The sequence below is a fragment of the Delphinus delphis genome, chromosome 8 (assembly GCF_949987515.2).
Source record: "Delphinus delphis chromosome 8, mDelDel1.2, whole genome shotgun sequence".
NCBI classification, from domain to species: domain Eukaryota; kingdom Metazoa; phylum Chordata; class Mammalia; order Artiodactyla; family Delphinidae; genus Delphinus; species Delphinus delphis.
This window is the reverse complement of record NC_082690.1, coordinates 86,457,480-86,477,599: the sequence shown is the minus strand read 5'-3', so window position 1 is coordinate 86,477,599 and position 20,120 is coordinate 86,457,480. Positions and strand designations below refer to the sequence as shown.

The window sequence follows — 20,120 nt, the reverse complement described above, 5'->3', positions numbered from 1 at the left end:
GGAATATATCAAAGGCAAGAGATCTACAGTCTTAATTGTCTTTCATAACTTTCTAGCCCCTTTACCAGATGTTTCCATAAAGATTTTTCTTTCTTTTTTTTTTTTTGGTACACGGGCCTCTCACTGTTGTGGCCTCTCCCATTGTAGAGCAGAGGCTCCGGACGCGCAGGCTCAGCAGCCATGGCTCACGGGCCCAGCCGCTCCGTGGCAGGGATCTTCCCGGACCGGGGCACGAACCCGTGTCCCCTGCATCAGTAAGCGGACTCTCAACCACTGCGCCACCAGGGAAGCCCTTTCTTTCTTTTTTTTAATGGTGAAAATTAAAAGACACATTTCAGTATGTCTCTAAAAGATAAGAACATTTAATAAACATAACCACACTACCATTACCACATCAAAAAACTAACAATGATTTCATAATAGCAAATATTCCAATAGTTTCATAAGGTCAAATATTTATTGATTAAAAAAACCCTACAAATTCCAAATAAATTCCACACATTGTGATTGGCTGATATGTCTTCTAAGTCTTTTTCAGTGTATAGGTTTCCTCTCCATCTCTTTCTTTCCATGTAATTTACTAACGGAACTCAGTTGTTTGTGCAGTAGTGTTTCCAGCCGCTGAATTTTGCTGAACAAATCCTTTTGGTGCAATTTAACATTCACAGCATTCTGAAATTTGGCTGTAGGCATGTTTGATTATTTTTACACTTCAAATCATCAAGTAACTTGAATATATTAAGATAAATCCCATCTGCTCTTTTCCCCCAAGAAATATTCTAGATAGTTTCCTAGATAACCTTTCCATTCAGTAAGTCCCCTGTCCTAAATTTCCAGTTGTCATTTTCGTTACTTTTTAAGGATGCACACAACAAAATGAAAAGAAAAAGAAAAGAAAGAAACCCAAACAAACAAACTTTGCCGAATTTTTTTCCTGTAAACATCCATTAGAGGGCGACATTTGCCTTAGTATTATATTTCCCCTAATAAATATTAAATTGCATCGATTTTCGCATTTTTGACAAGTTGAACCTCCTTACCTACTTCGACTTCTCATCTCTTGTTCTATAATATGTAATCACACCTTGTGTCCTCTCTTGATTTGGTCCCTGCGGACTTGTGTCGTTCGTATGAGTACGTCCGTCCTTGACGCCGTTCCCAGCCCTCACCATGAGGCGGCGGTATTGCATAAATAAAGATGCGCAGGAAGGCAAAATTAAGCCAAACTGCCAAAGAAAAAGGAGTTTCACAGGGAAAGGGCCATTAATTTAAGAAGGAAAGAGACAAACCAGACATTTCTAGTTCGTATCCAACTCACGGCTCAAGGTCAGCACCGTGTGAGATACAGCACAAAGGAGCTATTCAAGAGCGCGGGAGGAGGCTGACTTGAGGGAAACGCGTACACAATCTCCTCCTTGATTTTGCGGTTCCACTGGAGGAGGCATATGCACATTCGTGCACGTGTGTGTGAATAGTTACAGGACAGCAGCGGGACGGAATGGGACCGCGCATGGATCTGCTGGAACCAATCGAACTTTGACCGCCTCTGAACACGCGCCTGAGACAGGTTTACAAGGGTGCTGCTTGGAGGTCAGCTCTCATTTTACCCGGCAAGGAAAGCGAGTCCTGAGGGGGGCAGATAACGCGCCCAAGGGCACACCGTTAGGAAGAGGTGCATTCAGCCAGGTGTTCCGAGCGCAGGCCAGTGCTAGGGACGTTTCTCACCTTTGCACACCCATTACACACGTGTGTAACAACCCCCCCCCCCGTACACATACACACAATCGGACACTGGCTCCTCGGACAGGAAGGATCCAACACAGCAAGAGGTATTGTACAGTTGTAACAGCGAAGACACGGACACTTGAGAATCTGATCAGTTAGAGCCCTCTCCCCGAGTAATACTCAGACTACTGCATGTGTAATATTGCAAGTGGCGGGGTGGGGGGGACGGGGGCGGAATCGCAGGCCTCCTGGAGCCCGTCCATTTATCAGATGCCAGATTAGGGAGAGATTGTTCTGATTGGAGCTTAGAGAGCACCGTAAAGAAAACCAGACGGATCGGGGAAGAGAAGCAAACAGGGGCGTCCCTCCTCCCTCCCCAACTTCACTGGAGTTTCGCCTGGAAGAAGGGAGGGCCTTGGCAGAAAGTCTTAGTAGAGAGGTGGAGCGACTGGCTTGGGTCCCCTCCCCCATGCCGCTGTGCCCTCCCCCAGCCCCACCTCCCTTGCTCCCTACCCACCCTCGACTCGCTGGCGTCGGTGTTCGGTAGCAGAGGGCTCGAAAGGGAGCTGCGAACGCCCAAAGCCTGGACGACGGGAAGGGGCAACGCACAGTGGCTTTTCCTTCACATTTTTCTTTAAGTCGTCAGCTCCCGAGCCTAACGTTTCGATCCCTCCTTTCCCAGTCTCTGCTCCCCACCTCCCAGCTCACTCACTCGCCTTCTCTTCCCCCTCCTCCGCCGTCCTCCCGTCAGCTCTACCAGACCCTCGGCCTCCAGCCCCGCCTCCGCCGCCGAGGGGTTTACCCGCGGCGGAGTGAAATCTGCATAGTGACCGCCTCTGTGGGAGATCATTGGTGCAGCCCCTGCCCATCGCGGCCGATGATTGGTGGGCTGCCCCGCGTTATTTGCATGCCGGTGGCGGCAGAGTACCTAGCCGGTGCGGGCGGCAGGCGCCGCGCAGAAGTTTGCCGAGTGCTTCCTCGCCGGTCGGTTCTGTACTCGCACAGCTCTCGGAGCCGCCTCCTTCTGCTGCCGCCGCCCTGTTCTCTCGGGATTCCTTCTCCGCGGAAGATAGACGCTTTGCTTGAGGGAAGTTGAAGTGGGCTAGGGGGAGTGCCGAGGAGGAGCGGCGGGGGGCCTTTCCAGTGACGGCTTCGAGTCCAGACGCCGGGAGCGTGGGGCTCCGGCCGCCGCGAATCTCGCCCACCTTCCCGCGGCCGCCGGGCGGGCGGGCGGGCAATGCGGCCGCCGAGGCCCGCGGCGCCGAGAGGAAAGAGGGCGCCCCGGAGAGCCTAGAGCTTGTTTCTGCCCACTGGGGGAAGGACGCATGGAGTTGTGAGCACCTCTCGCTCGGCGAGGCCGCCCCGGGCAGGCTCCCCATGGCCGGGACGTACAGCTCCACCTTGAAGACTCTGGAGGACTTGACCTTGGACTCCGGGTATGGGGCCGGGGACTCGTGCCGCTCGCTCAGCCTCTCGTCCTCCAAGTCCAACTCGCAGGCGATCAACTCTTCGGCGCAGCAACACCGCGGGGCGGCCTGGTGGTGCTACTCCGGCTCCATAAACAGCCGCCACAACAGCTGGGACACGGTGAACACGGTGCTGCCCGAGGACCCCGAAGTGGCCGACCTCTTCTCGCGCTGCCCGCGCCTCCCCGAGCTGGAGGAGTTCCCCTGGACCGAGGGAGACGTGAGCCGGGTGCTTCGCAAAGGTGCTGGCGGCCGGCGGCAGCCCCTGTTCTCCGCCGAGGCGGTTAGGCGCCTGGCGGGGCTGCTCCGCCGAGCGCTCATCCGTGTGGCCCGCGAGGCGCAGCGCCTGAGCGTGCTGCACTCCAAGTGCACCCGCTTCGAGGTGCAGAGCGCCGTGCGCCTTGTGCACAGCTGGGCGCTGGCCGAGAGCTGCTCACTGGCCGCCGTCAAGGCGCTGTCCCTGTACAGCATGAGCGCGGGCGACGGGCTGCGCCGGGGCAAGTCGGCGCGCTGCGGCCTCACCTTTTCGGTTGGCCGCTTTTTCCGCTGGATGGTGGACACCCGCATCTCCGTGCGCATCCACGAGTACGCGGCCATCTCGCTCACCGCCTGCATGGAGAATCTGGTGGAGGAGATCCGGGCCAGGGTGCTGGCCAGCCAGAGCCCCGACGGCGGAGGGGCCGGAGGCGGGGAGGTGTCCGCTGAGGCCCTGGAGATGGTCATCAACAATGACGCCGAACTCTGGGGCGTCCTGCAGCCCTATGAGCATCTCATCTGCGGCAAGAACGCCAATGGTAAGCACGCGGGCCCCCGACCCATGGACGGGGTGGGGGAGAAGTCGGACATGGGTTACCCAGTGGGTGAATTTCCTGGGACGAAGGAAATTCAAGACCTGAGAGAAAGCTTTCGGTCTACGGGTGGAGGAGTTCATTAAAGGGTCTTTCCCGAGATTGTTCTTTCAGCGACTGACTTTTGGAGGGCAAAGTCGTGGTTGATCTTCTACTTTCTGTTCTGCGTCGTGTTGTCGCTACTGGGGGCTGTTCACTGATTGAATCTCTTGACCAAGCCATCCCTGAACCTCTCTTGGCGCGAAGCTTACTGCCCCGTCGCTCTCTGCCTTGCTTGACGGATCTATAGTTGGCATCTCTCCCCAGAGCTGGGCAGATCGACTGTGGTTCTGTCCCGGTTCTCTCCAGTCCAGTAGCAGTAGCCAGAGGGCCCAAACTCTTAAGACTTGAGCCTTGGGTAAGTGGGATGGGAGGAAGGGAGCAGGAAGCCCAGGACCTTGGTGGTGCCACCTTGGGCTTTGCTGGATTGAAGCATGCCTTTCAGGCCCTCTCCTGGAAGGTGGAGTGGTACTGGTGGGTTCTTAACTCTGTGTGCCCAGAGCGATGGAACCTGGTGACTCCTGAATCCCATTCCCGGAAAGGGAACCACATCCTAGCTCCCGGGGCCTGACTTTCAAAGCTGTCACCAACCAAGTGAGCAGTTGATTAAAACCCCTGTGTTGTATTATATTAAATGCACAACCTTATGGACTTTCCCGAACGAAACCAAGACCCAGTCAGTAAACTACACTATTGGGAAGAGGAGTGGGGGGATGGGCAATGGCATGGTGTCAAGTCCGGGAAAGAAACCATTAGGTAGTTGCATTTCTCTGAAGGATGACATAGCTTCAGTGCAGAAGGTGGTGGGGAAGCGCTTGACCTTTTCCCTTGAAAGGTTACGGTGTGACATACATTCAGCAGTAAACTGCCTACCAGACTCCAACTTCAGGAGTCGGCAAACCATCAGTTATTTGGAATGGTACTTTGGCTAGACATCCTTGCAATCTGATTGGAAGGCCATTTTGGGGGCAACATTCAGTGGCAAGTAAGTTGTCAGTGGAAGAGGCCGTGTGGGTGTTGGAATGCCATAAAGGGAGTCATATTTAAATGTGGTTTAACATAATCATAATAGCTAAAATTTTAAATTAGCACTTAATAATGTGTCAGTCACTGTTCTTAGCACTTTATATGTTAACTTGAGTAATCTGTAGGTACCTATAGTATTATCCCCATTATACAGATGGGGAAACCGAGGTACCCGTCAGTTAAATAATTAACCCAAGATTACACAGATATTAAGTGACAAGGTGGAATTTGAACCCAGGCAGGCTCCAGAGTTCAAGCTTTTAGCTACTAGAGGAGAAGAAGCAGCTTTGTTTTCACTGGTCCAATTTTCAAGGAGAGTACCTGACATCCTAAGGCCTCATTTTGAAGACAGTCTGTATCTACCAGTGTGGCTGACTTTGACTTTCAAGGGTTTTGTTTTTAATTCTAGCACTGACAAAAGGAGAGGCCTGGAATGGAAGGAAGAGCATACGCCTTTTAATTTTCCTCCTCTTAGGTCAGAGTTGAGGTCAGTCCAGGATCTCAGCTGATAATGTCACAGCTGATAATTGTGTTTACCCTCCAGGTTTGTGGCATCAGCATGAGGCACACAGCCCCAGGAGAGGAAGTGGAGGGCAGGGGGATTTCCATGTGGCTGTCATAGCCCAGGGGGGAAGCGTTCTGAACTTTTGGCTGAGGGGAGGCCCAGACTGAACTCAGAGAAGTGAAGACTCCTGAGGGAAAAAACAAAGGCCTATGACCCTACAAACCAGACTAGAATGAAGGAGGATAATGGGTGACAGAGAAACAAAGCAAAACCAAAACATGCCCTTCATGCAGAACTGGTGCCCCTCAGGTGGAGGAATTTCTCAGTTTTTCTAACTGTAAACTGAGGCAATTAAGAGCAGCTGCCTCTCCAGGGTCCTCTGAAAATGTAGTCATGAGAAATTGCTAGAACACAGGTGTCTTCCACTAAAGGGCTATCCCAAAGGGCCCTAGATTTCTTATCTAAGGTCATCACTCCTTGGGATTTTCTTCACCGGATGGGGTTTTGACCCTATAATTTTACCTCTTCCCTCCCATCCTCCACCCCAAACAATTCTTCTTAAGCCATGCAAGACAGCAGGACTCTATGTGACAGGCAGCACATCTCCGGGATGTTCCGAGCAAACGTGTCCCTCCATACATTCCTTGGTCTCCAGGGAGCTCTCCTGCAAGACAGGTGACCATCGCTTCCCCTGAGTTACATGGATGCTCATTTTTTATACATGAAAACCTGAGGGTGGCCCCAGTAAACAGTAACCAGGCTGATTTATTCTCTTTAGACAAAGTGCAATGAATGTTTAGTAGAGGCACAATGAATTACTTATGCCTCAAAGCTGACTTCAGAAGGAAGCATAAACTGCTTAGGAAAGAAATGGAGAGATCCTAAACCTTCGTTGTACTAAAATAAGCCAAGACCAGCAAGGCTACCATCTATACAGCTGAAGTCTAAGTGGGAAATGGCTACGCACGGGAGGGAGTGTGCTGGTTCGAAGTCTTGTCCTGCTGGTCTTCCCTTTATACTATATATTTATTGTTGTTATGCCTGCTAATTATACAGCATGGGCACATGCATTTGAGTCAGCTATATAGGGCTCTTAAACTTTTAATGTCTTCCAACCAGGAATTTAAGACCCCTAATCCCATCCATTACTCAGAGTGCTGGGCAAATATGGTTTCGCTCAGCCCAAGATGGATGATAAAATTTCTATGGTGTTTATAAAACATGATCTCAGCTTCGTAGAGCAGCAGGAGTTATATATTGCTTGCTCATTTGGTATCTGTGTCCCTGTTTCCAGGGTAATGTCATTAAGTGATGATATCTTCCTTGTGGGAGGTAGAGAAACCACTTTAATAGGGCAATATTTATAAACATGGATTTGGTACAAAACAGAAACTTTTCTCATCTACTTTCTCTCTCTCTCTCTCTCTGTTTCTCATCGTTGTACATCAGTTTGATACTGAGCATCACTTCGGGGTTTCTTCTTGGCCATTTTTCTTACTAAGCTTTCATGAATGTCCATGGCATTAGAGAAAATCCCCTTCCATTTGGAGACTCTAGGTTAAATGATAGGATTTTGGTGAGAATATTCCTGCTCCAAAGCAGTAACCAGGATGTACATGAAGGTAGCTCTATAATAATGGTAAGGAGCAAAAACTTTGGAATCACAGTGAGGATTTGAAGCGCACCTCTGCTGTTTATATGAGTGACCTGGGGCATATTTCTTTTTTTTTTTAATTAATTTATTTTGGCTGCATTGGGTCTTCGTTGCTGCGTGCGGGCCCTCTCCAGTTGCGGCGAGTGGGGGCTACTCTTCGTTGGGGTGTGCATGCTTCTCATTGTGGTGGCTTCTCTTGTGGCTGAGCACCAGCTCTAGGCATGTGGACTCGGTAGTTGTGGCTCACGGGCCCTAGAGCACAGGCTCAGTAGTTCTGGCACACGGGCTTAGTTGCTCCGCAGCATGTGGGATCTGCCCGGACCGGGGCTCAAACCCATGTCCCCTGTATTAGCAGGTGGACTCCCAACCACTGTGCCACCAGGGAAGTCCTGTGGGGCATATTTCTTAACCATTCTAAGCCTCAATTTTGTTATCTGTAAAATGGGGGTTAATAACAGCACCTAATTCTTAAGGTTGATGAGGATTAGGTGAAAGCATAGATTTATAGATTGTAGCACATAGTAAATGCTTAATAAATAGTTGCAGTTCATTCAACAAATATTTATTGAGCACTGACCCTGCCTGCACCACAGTTAAAAGTGCTGTGGATGAAGTTGGGGGAGGGAGAGCTTCCTCCTCTCATGAAGTTTACAAGCAAATGGAGGAGACAAGGAGAAAATGAACAAATAGGGATTTACTTTTAGCAGTAAATGTTACTAACAACAACAGAAAACAGTAATAGGATAGTGTGACTGGGGCTAATTTAAGTGACAGCCAAGGGGGGCCTCTCTGAAATTTCATAAGTAGTAGGTAATATATCAATACTGCTGATGTCTAAGGATCACTCAGCAAAGAAAAAAAAAAGTGACTGAGGACCTTTCTGAATTATTCAGTTATTTATCAGCTGAGGCAGAGTCCCAACAATCTCATTTGCAGCCGAGAAATGAAAGGGCTGCATCTACAGCAGGGCTGAAAACTCTTCTAGTTGTAGGATTCATTTAACAGGGAGATTATAGGATGGATTTCCATTGAGATAATCAACTCCAGGAGCAAGGGTTAATTGAGCCGCTAGTTGCTGTTTAATCAGTTTCCACACCTGGGTAGTCTGGGCTGAGGTGGCAGCTTCCCTCCTCTTTGACTGTTTTATTGAAGCCCAGAGAGCTGGTAAAAGTGAAACAAAGCAAGCTTTGGAAATGCAAACTTTTTTTTTTCCTTGAATGCCTGAGAAATGCAAGCCAGCCTTAAGTAGTTAGAAGAACAAGGCGGGGATGTTCTGTTTCCTCCAGGAGGTTTTACCTGCCTCCGTGCGGGCTGAAGGGCCACCTCTCTGTGAATTTCCACAGCACTCAGGGCAGATTCTTGAACTGTTTCCTGTTTGTGTCTCTCCCATCACACTGTGGACTCACAGGCATCACTGTGCCTCGCATGGGGTCTGGCACACAGTAGGGGCTCCATGAATGGCAGTCAGGCAAATGATTGATCCCACAATACAAAATGTTCAATTCCAGAAACTTCATTCGAAATCCTTCAACCCCCTCAGAAGAACCTTCCCCTGTTTCTACCATGGCAGAGAATTTCAAGTTCTTGATGAATAGAGGCAGCATTTTGGAGTGTACCCAAACCACAGGGACATCATTCAAACTTTTGATCCCCTAATTTTGAGCAGGGTTCCCAAGGTCACCTGTGATAAGTAAAGGTAAATGGGAGGGATTTCAGGTTGGCGGGGGCTTCTTTCAGTGTGCAGTGCCCATAGTGGGTGTTTCACAGGAGAAGTCTGATGGGCAACAGATAGATCCACAGGAAGATTGAGTTGAAAGACAGAGGCACTCAGTTCCCCTAAGAATAGCAATACCAATCCCGCCTTGCCTGCAGAGCTGCCCTAGAGGACAATTTGTTGATGACTATTGCTCAGAAGAGGGTGCATCTGTGTTGCACCCCATCTGCCTCCAATCTGAGGAAGGCACTAAGGCAATGAACTACCGAGACATTCCTGGGTCGCACGGACAACACCTAAGGTTCTAAAATAAGCCAGATTGTAAAGCAATTATACTCCAATAAAGATAAAATAATAAAATAAGCCAGAGACCCCGGGCTGCGAATCCTCAGGTTGGTCCTTATCCCATTTCCCCATCACTACCTGTCCTTCCCCAAGTAGTGTAGTGGGTGAATGCTTTGGCATCTGTTTCCACACTTCTACAGCTGTAATAATAGGCGTAACCTTTTCACAGGTCCTTAAACCTTTTTATCTGGGATCTCGCCTGGTGCCCATAAAAATCCATCCATGGGATGCTCTTTCACAGAAGGGTCTCTGGGAGCCCAGGATTCACAGCTTGGTAATGGCCGGGCCGGGGCCAAGCCCCATATCGCTCAAGCCCTAGGCCTGTGCTTTTTCTGTGAAGAATCAGGGAAACAAAGGTAATGAGGACCAGGGCAGTATTTTTCCCCTGCCAGTGGAGGCAAGGGTCAGACTCACAGCAGCACCTGCTGTAGATCTTGCTTGTTAATGTCTGCTGCATCCGGGCTCTTTACATCCATTAGGCCAGAGAATCTTCACAACCAAGCTGAAGACCAGGCGTCAAGGCCCAGGTGTGGGTCTTCCTCCGAAGGATGCTGTGATAGGCTGTTTAAATGCTGCTTGCTGACGGTCCCAGAGTGTGTCCTGCAGGTGCCATCGATTTTAAGGAGCCTTTATTGCTGCTCCTGAGGGGCGGGGAACTCTGCCGCCCAGGGAGGGCCTTACAAGTGTCAGCTGCTGGGTGATCAATAAGCTCAGCTGAACGGCAAAGCTGCCACCTGCACTGTGATTGTCTTCTAACGGCGGGGAGAGCTGGCCCGGAGAAGTAGGACACGCAGGAGGAAAGAACCCAAAGGGAGCCCGTGTTTAGGCCACTGGCCTCAGGGTACTCAACTCACTTGCTCTGGAGTTGGCGGAATAGCCTTTATGAAGGGGCCTTTGATTTCCTCAGAGTCCACTACGGTTTCGGCTGAAATCTCAGTGCCAGGAGCACAGGGAGAGAAGGAATCCGCATAGCGAGCACTAAGATGCCCTGGCTTTGAAGTCTGAGTCGGGCCCCAAGTTGCCTTGCTTCTTACAAAGGCCTGGAGCAAGTTGCTTCAAGTCTCCAACTATAAAGTGAGGGGCCGGCTCTTATACACGGGTGGTTGTGCCTGCAGGCATACTCATTGCTCCCAGGATGTCAGAGCTGCCTCTGGGTTGAGCGCTGAGAACATAGCACAGGGTAGGGCTGCCCGGGTGTCATTCCTGGCGCCCTCCCTTTTGAGTTGTGTGATCCTGGGCAAGGTCAGTGCTGTGCCTTAGCTTCTTCCTCTCTAACAGGATTTCCCAGCCTGTCACTGTGGCACTTTGGACTGGATAACTTTTGTTGCAGGGCCGTCCTATGCCCTGTAGGACGCTTAGCAGCATCCCAGCCTCCACTCGCTAAATGCCAGTAACACCCTCCCTCCCCCACCTCCAGCTGCCAGTGGTGACCATCAAAAATGTCTCCAGACATTGACAGATGTCCCTTGAGGGGCAAAATCACCCCTGGTTGAGAAACACTGCTCTGTAACAGAACTGAAAAGAGTACCCAACTCGTAGGATGTTTGTGGGATTTACTAAAAGTCTCTGTAAGGGACTTTGCACTGAGCCTGGCACATAAAATATTAATTCTAATCACTGCTGTATTTTTGCAAACTTATGTTGGTTTGCGGCCAGCCGTGTTCACTTTTGCCGAAGTGGGCATTTCTCGTGTAGGGGAGGATCGGGACCCAAATCCCGGAGTGATGAGTGTTAGTCACAAGGCTTTCCTTGGTGACTAACAGGTAGGAGGAAGTTACGGGATCTGGAAAAAGCACCTTTGCACCTTGCTCAGTTATGGCTCTGTTGCCCTCAAGATGAAGCAGGCTAGCATTGGGCATTGACATCTGACCCTCCCTCCAAGCTCAAGGCTGACCCTGCCAGGATGACAGTGGTGGTGCAAACTCAACGCTCCAGGCCCTGCAAAGTCATTCTGCTATGGGGCCCTGCCCATCGCCGCTGCCAAGTTCTGAGCCACAGGACAGCAGGTGTTTTGTGTTTTGCCGGCCTGTCATGTAAACATACTTTGTGATCTTCTTGCTTGTTTAAAAAAAGGCCTAAATGGTTTTGCAGCTTTGGCAGTAGGCTTGAGCAGCTTGCTGAATTGGGAGGAGAAGCTTCAGAAACACAGCCCGAGTAAGCCTGAGGAATGCCATGCCGGCCTCGTTAATCGACTGCTTGCCGAGCGCCAGCTACATCCAGGGCTGTGGAGGAGGACGGGAATTATCTTGCCTGTCAAGAAGTTTAGAATCTAGTAGGGAAAGCAAAGCATGTCCGTGGATTCTTCCAAGGAAGTGTGGGGTCCCTGCATTCAAATGAGAGGGGTGATGCTGAAGCCTCATCTTTCTCACTGCCCACTTAGGGGTGCTTTTCATGAGCGATTTCACTTAATCCTCCCAAGGCCCTCTGTAAGGCAGATATACTGTCTACCCCTTAGATGGGGACCTTGAAGTTCTGGTGACTGGAGAGCTCAAAGGGGAGAGGTGAGCCCTGGCTGGGTGTGAGGGAGGGAGTTGGGGCTGCTTTGTGGAGGGTGTGGCATGTGAGCCAGGGGCATTTGGGCAGGTGGAGCTGGGACAGAGAAGGGAAGGTGGTGCAGAGAGCACGCAGGCTTTCAGGCAGAGGGAGTGGTGTGAGCAAAGACATGGAAGCCAGAGTGTGTGTGTTGGAAAATGGCAAGTGACCCTGTTTGGCTGGAAAGGTTCAGATGCATGATGAGGAGAAGGGCAGATAACACAGTAAAGAAGAAAACTTTCCCACATCTTTTATCCAGATGTTAAGAAGCCTGCCAGAGTGCAGGAAGAGAGTTTTCCAAAACTCATTTTTATAATTCAGAAATGGAGTGTGTCTGCTCCCCAGCGCATCTTAACCACAGCCCCAGACCTCCCATTACCCCTCTTGTTGATTGAAAGATTGACCTCAAAAATGCCCCTGGCCTCTGTCCTAGCAGTACAAGTAATGAAAGAAGACTTTACCCGAGCAAACCTGGGCCGAGAGGGCCTGAAGAGCAAGACTGCCATCACCCCTGCTTCTCCCATGCAATTTGGCTCCTGACTCGGTGTTTCTTGCAGGGCTCCGCACGTAGCATTTCAGGCCAAAGCAATCCCAGTATGGAATGAAGGTCGAGGCTGGTACACCCGTTAAATGAGGCTGTTGGACTGACTCTTGCCAAGGCAGGATTCCCAAACACAGAGGCAGAGAGGGACAGAAAACAGGATAAGAGGGTCCCAGAACTTTGGTTATGAGTCTGGCTTGATATCTTCAGTTTACAGTTCATCATTTTGGAAAATAACAGCTCAGTTCTCAAAGAGGTTTAGTCACCTTCTAATTCTTGCTAAAGTTGTTTCCAGAGCATTGATAATAAAGATGTCAATCACCACGTTAAATGTTTGATATCGTGGAACCACCTTATAGCTCAGTGCCATCTGGAATGGACTCCCTAGGGTCCAGCTGAATTCCGCTGACAGTAATAAAATGTGATAGGTCATCAATGGCTTAGCCGATAACTCAGGTATTAGACCTTTTCCTGACCCCAGTGTTATAAAGGAATTTGTCGCTTGGAAAAGAGAAATCTCATGAACATTTTACGAAAGTACATATATAGTTATTTATGGTTAATGGTTTGGGACCCATCATTCGCTTTCTAAAAGTGAGCTGGGTGGGGGTTTGGGAGGGGGGTGGTCAGGCCCATGATGGAAAAATCACACAGGAAAGCTGAACTTGGAAGTACCAGAGATAAAAGGTTAGGGGTGGGGAGAGATTAAAGGGGACCACAAAGAGGGTGAAACAGGTCTTTCAGTGCATGAAAATCATCCCTAAAATTGAGGCCAAGTTTTGTTGAAATTTTAAAACTTTTTTTTTTTTAGTCTGTACCTTTTAAGATATGAAAAGCAATATTTGCTGTGAGGAGAGCTGTTCATAAACACAAGCCGAGGTTCACGGACCAAGCAAGTCTATGTGCACAAGTGCCTGGGACAGTCCAGTCCAGAGAGTGAAGGATGTGGATCCAGAAGATGCTGGGCTGGAGCTTGGCCTCTCCGTGACCTGGACTGAATCACTCCCTCTTCTTGGCTGTTTGTTACTTTATCTGTGGTGTGAAGAGGTTGGACTAGATTCTCCAATGGCCCTTCTGTCTCCGATAATGTTTCCAGACCCCACATGGACACTGTGAAATCACTTTCCTAAGGTCGAGCCCTGTAATTATTATCCTTGGGAAAGAAGCAGCCCAGGATGGAGCTGGCCGCGCTCTTGGAAGATGGTCCAGGTAGTGGGACTAAATGCCATCCTTTTTATATTGGGCTTCACTATGATTACTCTACTTAGAGTTTTCTCTTCCCCCACTTGCCTCATAAGGATGAGTTCTGTCTACTCTTGGCCAGCCCACCCCACCAGCACTCAGCAGCCGTGTCCAGGTCCTGGCAGGCCTGCTTGGTGGTGAGATTGGCCCCGAGGTGACTTCATGCAGCCGGTGTTTGCAGCCCGCCTATCTGACCTCGGATATTTATAGCAGGGAGCAGCTAGAAAAAAAAAAAAAAATTAAATATGCTACACCCTTCTTTATACTGTGTGGGACAGACAGACATTGTGAGGAATTTAGAAGGCAGGGCAGTATAATCCAGCAAGATATTTTTAAATGCTCTTTGTTGCAGTTGGCAGGGCCGATTCTTCAAAGGCAGGGAAAGTGAGAGTAAGTGAAAATGACAGGCTGCCAGGAATTCCAAGGCTGAGACGGGGAGCTCAGCGCCCCGAGGGGTACGGGTTCTGAACCCCGATTTATTTCAGTCACAGAGTTTGAGCAGGGCTTGGGGCGGTCCCCGCCAGAGCTGGGTGAGTGGGGCAGCTTGTCCCTCTTCCCCACCAGCCCGTCCACTCTACAAACCCCCAAGTTGAAGATTATAAAATGTTCAGGAGAAAGCAGAACACGTGGCCAAAAAAGAGTGGCTTCTGTGGAAACCAGAGGCCTGGTGCTGCTTCTTTAACTCATCTCAGCAGCTGGGTAAATCACGTTGTATGTGGGGACACCATTTGGAAGCCAGTTGCTTGCAGCTGTTCTTCTGGATGTAATCTTTCCAGGAGGAGCGGGGCAGGCCAGGACTACGCTGAGACCCAATTCAGTAGCAGGTGAGAGGGCCTCTGGGGTAGAGCTGCCTCTGCAAAGGCATTACAGGGACCCCCACCTGTCCAGCGGATGCTTGTATAGTATCCTGGGTTTTCTACCATGTTGGTCTTGGAGGAGACAGACGGTGGTTATGGTGGGAGGGTCTGGGATTAGGATCCAGGGAGAGGCTAAAAGTTTTGGCTACCTCTGCTTTTTTATTCAGCATATATTTGTCGAGGACTTACTGTGTGCATGGTGATAGAATAGATGAATATGAGAGACACAAAGGAGGGGAGGGTGTAGGCCCAGTGGATCATGAGGAAGGGTAAGACCTGATGGAGGAGTCACAGTGAGGCCAGCCAGGCTGGGGAAGACAGCTCCGGACAGAGGGAGCAAGTGCACATTGGGTCCAAGGAGGCTGGCGGGGCAAGTGAGGGGGAGCAGGGCGCGTAGTAGGAGATGCAATTGGAGAGGGAAGGGAGGGGTGGGTAGTCAAGTAGGGCCTTGTAGGCCACTGTGTGGCACCTCGGCTTTCAATTCTGAGTCTGCTGGGAGTCATTGGAGGGGCGTAGGCCCAGGAATGATGTGATCGGATTTGCATTTTAACAAGATCACCCTCTCTGCCCTGTTGGAAATGAACAGTAGTCTCAAGCATGGAAGGAAGCAGCACGACTGCTCGGGATGCCTTTGCAGTAATCCAGGTGAGAGAGGATGGTGGCTTGGGTGTCAGCTGAAGAGGTTATGGATGTATTTTGAAGTTCAAGCCAACGGGACTTGCCAGCAGCTTAGATGTGAGGGATGATAGAGGAATCCATGTGACAACGAGGTTTATGGTCTGAGCAACTGAAAGGAGGGATTGGCCATTGATTGAAAGGGGAACAGCTATGTATGGAAGAAGAAGGAGGGCTGAGCCAGCGATCTGAGTGTGGTTTTGGTTGCTTGTCTCAAACTTTATTAGAGAGAGATTGAGCAGGAGGGTGGCCTCCAGATCTTCGTAACCGGGAGGAAAGGCCTCCCTCCTTAATCACATGATGGATTGAAACATTGCCCTCCTTTGCCTTTCCCAATGGTAGGTGCCGCACAGCAGGGCTGGATAGGGCCTCAGGCAGTGGGGATTTAATTTTCAGTCTTATAATTCTTTGGTTGATGGCCTTAAGAGCCCCCCTAAATTTTGCCTTCTAGCTTCTTCATAGACAACCAGCAGCCTTTAATGAAGATCATCAAATCCACAGTTTCCCGTCATTAGCGTGGGGTCTGTTTAATTAGTTCCAGTTGTTCTGTGGATTGCTGTGACTTCGTGCATGTGTCCTTCAGGTCTGGGAAAGCGAGTCTCCATTTCCGGGCAGCTTTGGATTCCTGGAAGTCAAGGCTGGGTCAGAAATTTAGCCAGAAAGAGAACCGTCTTGGGTGCTTTGAGAGGGCGCAGAGGCCTGGAGGAGTCGCAGAAAGGCATTGGGAGGCTCCAAGTGCCTGTGAAATAGTTTGACCTCTGCTCCTCAGGTAGCACAGGTGGCTAAGAGATGGAATTTGAGAGTCGGCCCTCCTGACTGAGGTCTCTGAACCTCAGTTTTCCTCTTCTGTTTAATGGGTATACCATGGTTCCGAACTTAGAGTTGTTTCAGGGGCTCTGAACCCTGGATTCACATTAGAATCACCTGGAGAGCTTAAAAAAATTTTAAAAAAAAGTGTGTGTGTGTCTTAAGTCCCCACCTCCAGGAATTCTGATATAAATTATCTGGAGTAGGGCGCAGACCATGTGGGTAGAGTTCTTGGGAGAGTCTGGTGCTCAGTGAGCACTGAGACATTAGCTGTTATTCGTGGTAAAAGAATCATTGCTCAGGAGCATTCATGTCTGCCCCACCCAGGATGGCGACTTTCCTTCACTTCATAGCCATGCTTGCTCCTCTGGTGGGATTACCAAAGAACAACCAAGAGAAGCTTGAACTGTTAGATTTGCATGAAAAGAGCAAAGTTAGATCTAGAATGGCAGTGGCACCATGTAATAATGTTACTTATCCCGCTGCTAAATGAGGGATATTAATTGCATCTTAAAGAGGAGGAAACCAAGGCTCAGAGAGGTTCAGTCACTTGCTCAAGGTCATACAGCTAATGAGAGGTGGAGATTATAATTAAACCCAGGCAGCCTTACTCTGGATTCTCCACTCAACCACATCCTGTTCCCTTCCTACCCAGAGAAGCCAGCTGTGATCCCCAGTACATACCTGCCATGTGTTGAGCCTTTACAAAGTTCCAGCCCTATGCTATGTGCTTCATGTGTATAATATCGAGTAATCTCTATAATTACCCAATGAGGTATGTATTCCTCTTAATCTCATTTGACAACTGAAGAGACTGAGGCTCAGAGAGGTCAAGGTAGCCTAGCTGGTAAATGACACAGCTGATTCAAACCACGGTCTGTTGGGCACCATTCCTCACTTGCCATGCTGCCTCTGTCCTCCCCTACTTCTGTCCTCAGCAGTCGCCTGGGTGGGGATGAAACACATGCAGTGATTTCCTGAGCAAAGAAATGAATGGGTTGGTCCAAGAGGGTGAGAGGAAAAGCATCCCTCGCAGCTTCTGAACAACCGAGCCATTTAGGTGCCTTAAAATAGTAACATTTCTCAGAGGGGTGGCCAACCTGACAGGCCTGAGGGCTGTGGTGTAGGTATTTGTTTCTTTGCGAGTTTAAAGCTATACGCTGCGAAGCACGTTGCTTCTCTTCTATTGCTGTGAATGAAATAACCTCTGAGAGATTGTGTGGGTTGCTTAAAATAGTTTCAGAGAAAGAGCGTTTGGAAGCTGTTAGCTTCGTGAGTCTATTCCCTCCTGATTTATGACACCTTAGAGAATGCCGGGCTTCTTCTTGTTTACCTTCTGGTTTTTTCTTTCCACTATATTTTAGCCCTTGTGTCATCATAAGCCGAAGGAATTTGTCACCTGAAAAAGTGACAGCCTTTCCTAAGTAATTTAATCAAGGACTTTCTACGCATTTCATTTTTTTTCTTTTAAAAGGAAAAAAAAATGAGGTGAGGCCATTTGTTTTGGAATCTGTCATTTCTCTCTTCCAGCTACAGAGGTTCCAAAATCATAGCGATGGTGTTTGCTCTGGGGCAGGAATAATTTATTTTATTCCTTCACACTAAGGCCTGCCCTGGGAAGCAGCGTTTTCTTGCAGCCTTCCTGGAGTGGGAGCCCAAGACACGTGACATACTGTGAGTGAGAGAAACTGCTCTATTCAACACGGCAGACACTAGCCTTGTGAGGCTATTGAAATTTAATAAAAATTCAATAAGGTTAAAACATCAGTTCCTGGGTTGCACATGTGACGTTTCTAGTGCTCACTCATCATGGGAGGCTGGTGGCTACCAGATTGGACAAGGCAGATATGGACCATCTCCGTCATTGCAGACAGTTCCATGGGACACTTGGCCACTAGAGCAAGTCATCGGTTGGTCACTTGGGGCCAGCTTTCTGGGTTTTCAGAGGTCTCAAAATTTTAACCATTCTCTAGCCTCTCTGAAGCCCTCTCTGCAGAAACGAGAAGATTCATGGATGTGGAGATTAAGGCCATTGATTTGTGTGGCTCTAACCTCTGGACCCTTGACACGAGGTCAGGTTTTATGATTTCCAAGCTGCATGGCCTGGAGCAAATCAGCCTCTGAAGTTGTCCCTTATCAGTGAGATGGTGATCTAAAATCCCTCACAGGGATTTTGTGAGGGTTAAACAAAATGTCAAAATATGTATAAAACACTTAGCAGGGCTCCCCTGGTGGCGCAGTGGTTGAGAGTCCGCCTGCCGATGCAGGGGACGTGGATTCGTGCCCCGGTCTGGGAAGATCCCACATGCCGCGGAGCGGCTGGGCCGGTGAGCCATGGCCACTGAGCCTGCACGTGTGCTCCGCAACGGGAGAGGCCACAACAGTGAGAGGCCCGCGTACTGCAAAACAAACAAACAAACAAACAAAACACTTCGCAGAATGCTTGACACATAGTAACAACTTACATGTGTTACAGAGTTTTTCATGGGTTTTCTCATCTGAGCCAGGCAGTAATCCTCCGGAGGTAGATATTGTTGCCATTTTCAAGACAATGAAACAGGCTTGGGGAAAAGCTATTGCTACTGTCTCTGCTACTGCTCCTACTAAGGGTAGTAAGACTTGAACTTGAGTTCTGCTTTTTTCCACCAAGGCTCTTCTTTCCTCCTGGGCTGGTTGGATGACCCCTTGTCATAAAGTCAGAGGATGTTTGTTTGAACTAGAAGCTCTTCTGAGCTCACTTTCATTCAGGAACTGCCTATTCCTCCCACCATTTGAGGGGAACTCTTTTCAGAGGTGTTTTGCCTAAAGCCAGGCTGCCACGTCCACTTGGAGAGCGGCCACCAGGAGAGCTCCTGCCAGAATCTGTGGCTCCTTGGAACTTGAAATTTACCCAAGAGATTAAGGTTTTTAGTGCTTCACATGCCCTGTGGTCCTTTTGCATCCTTTGCTGTGAGGACTGAGCCTAAGAGAACTCTCAGTGGAATCCTGGCAGAGGATGGCTTTAAAAGGAGTATCCCTTGCGAAGAGTAGGACCAAAGAGGCCTCGCTGATGTGATGGGTAGAGGGGCCTGAGAGGATGTTTGCTTACACCTGGGGCTTGGGTTCAAACCCTGACTCCACTACTCACTTGCCCAGATCATACAGCTAGTTATTTAACCTTTCTGTGTCTCAATTTTCCCATCTGTAAAATGGGGACAATATGAGAGCTTACCGGGTGTGGTGGTTGTGAGGATTAAGTGCAAAATAAAGCCCCTAGCCTAGTGCCTGGCACATGGCAGCCACCAGGAGCATGCCAGTTGCTTCCAGGCAACGGCATTTGGTGCACTTTCACTTTTAGGTGCTGTTTGCATTTTCTACTTGAGGATGTACAATGTTAGCTGTCTAGTCAGAAGTGGTCTTTAAGTGAATGTTAACTCTTTAAATGAATGTCTAAGTTACATTTGTATATCGTGGGCCTCCACTTGGTCTTATTTTTCTTTTTTCCTTTCCTTCCTTCCTTCTTTCTCTCTTTGATGATGGTGGGGGTGAAAAGCATGACTGTGCAGTTGTTATTTCAGTACCTCACCTGGTAACCACCAGCCTGCTTCCCTCCTGCTGGCTTGGGCTGTGCAACCAGCACCACCAGTCAAACAGTATAATCAGACAGAGCCGGATTATTTCTCCAGGATTAATTTGTGGTATGAAATGCCCAGGTAGTTATGCAGTTGCCACTCATTTGCCCACATCCAGAATGTGCTAAATCTGCCACTTGTAATGAAATCCAAATGGCTTGGAAGCACGTGTAGGGAGTTTTGAGTAATTTTCATCACAGTTGTTACAAGAGATGGGTTTAAATCCGGGGAGTCCAAATGCTACTTAGCAATGGTGATGTCCCTGCTTTCCTTCTGTTCATGGTTCTACTGAAGGACGCACGACCCTCAATGAGATGCTTCCAAGAAAAGAAGGACAAGGGCCAGGATATTACATCATCGTGTTGACATTTGTGTAGCGTGGGCCCCGCCATGGGCCCTCCCAGGCTGACCAAGCGCCTGTCCCTTGTGAGGCTTCCCTGGCACTGACAGATCACCCGTGGTTAAAGGGTAACTTGGACTCCTCTGGGGAAATAGTTGCCTTGTTAGTTACTGTGCTGTGGTCTCTTCCATTA

General features: G+C 49.3%; 1 protein-coding gene and 1 long non-coding RNA gene across 3 annotated transcripts in view; one reads left to right on the top strand and one right to left on the bottom strand.

Annotated features, from left to right (window-relative positions):
• Positions 1 to 292: 292 nt before the first annotated feature.
• LOC132429170 (uncharacterized) lies at positions 293 to 2,473 on the bottom strand. The gene is made up of 3 exons (XR_009520301.1): positions 2,243 to 2,473; positions 1,041 to 1,226; positions 293 to 683 (listed from the first exon to the last, which is right to left on the bottom strand). It is a non-coding gene; the product is annotated as an uncharacterized lncRNA (long non-coding RNA).
• Positions 2,474 to 2,681: 208 nt separating this feature from the next.
• Positions 2,682 to 20,120, top strand: part of ABTB2 (ankyrin repeat and BTB domain containing 2) — a 180,939-nt gene continuing 163,500 nt past the window's right edge. For both annotated transcript variants that reach the window (XM_060018682.1, XM_060018681.1), the window contains exon 1: positions 2,682 to 3,985. In XM_060018682.1, coding sequence (XP_059874665.1) covers positions 3,103 to 3,985 — 883 coding nt within the window. In that variant the 5' untranslated portion in view covers positions 2,682 to 3,102. The remainder of the gene's footprint in view (positions 3,986 to 20,120) is intronic.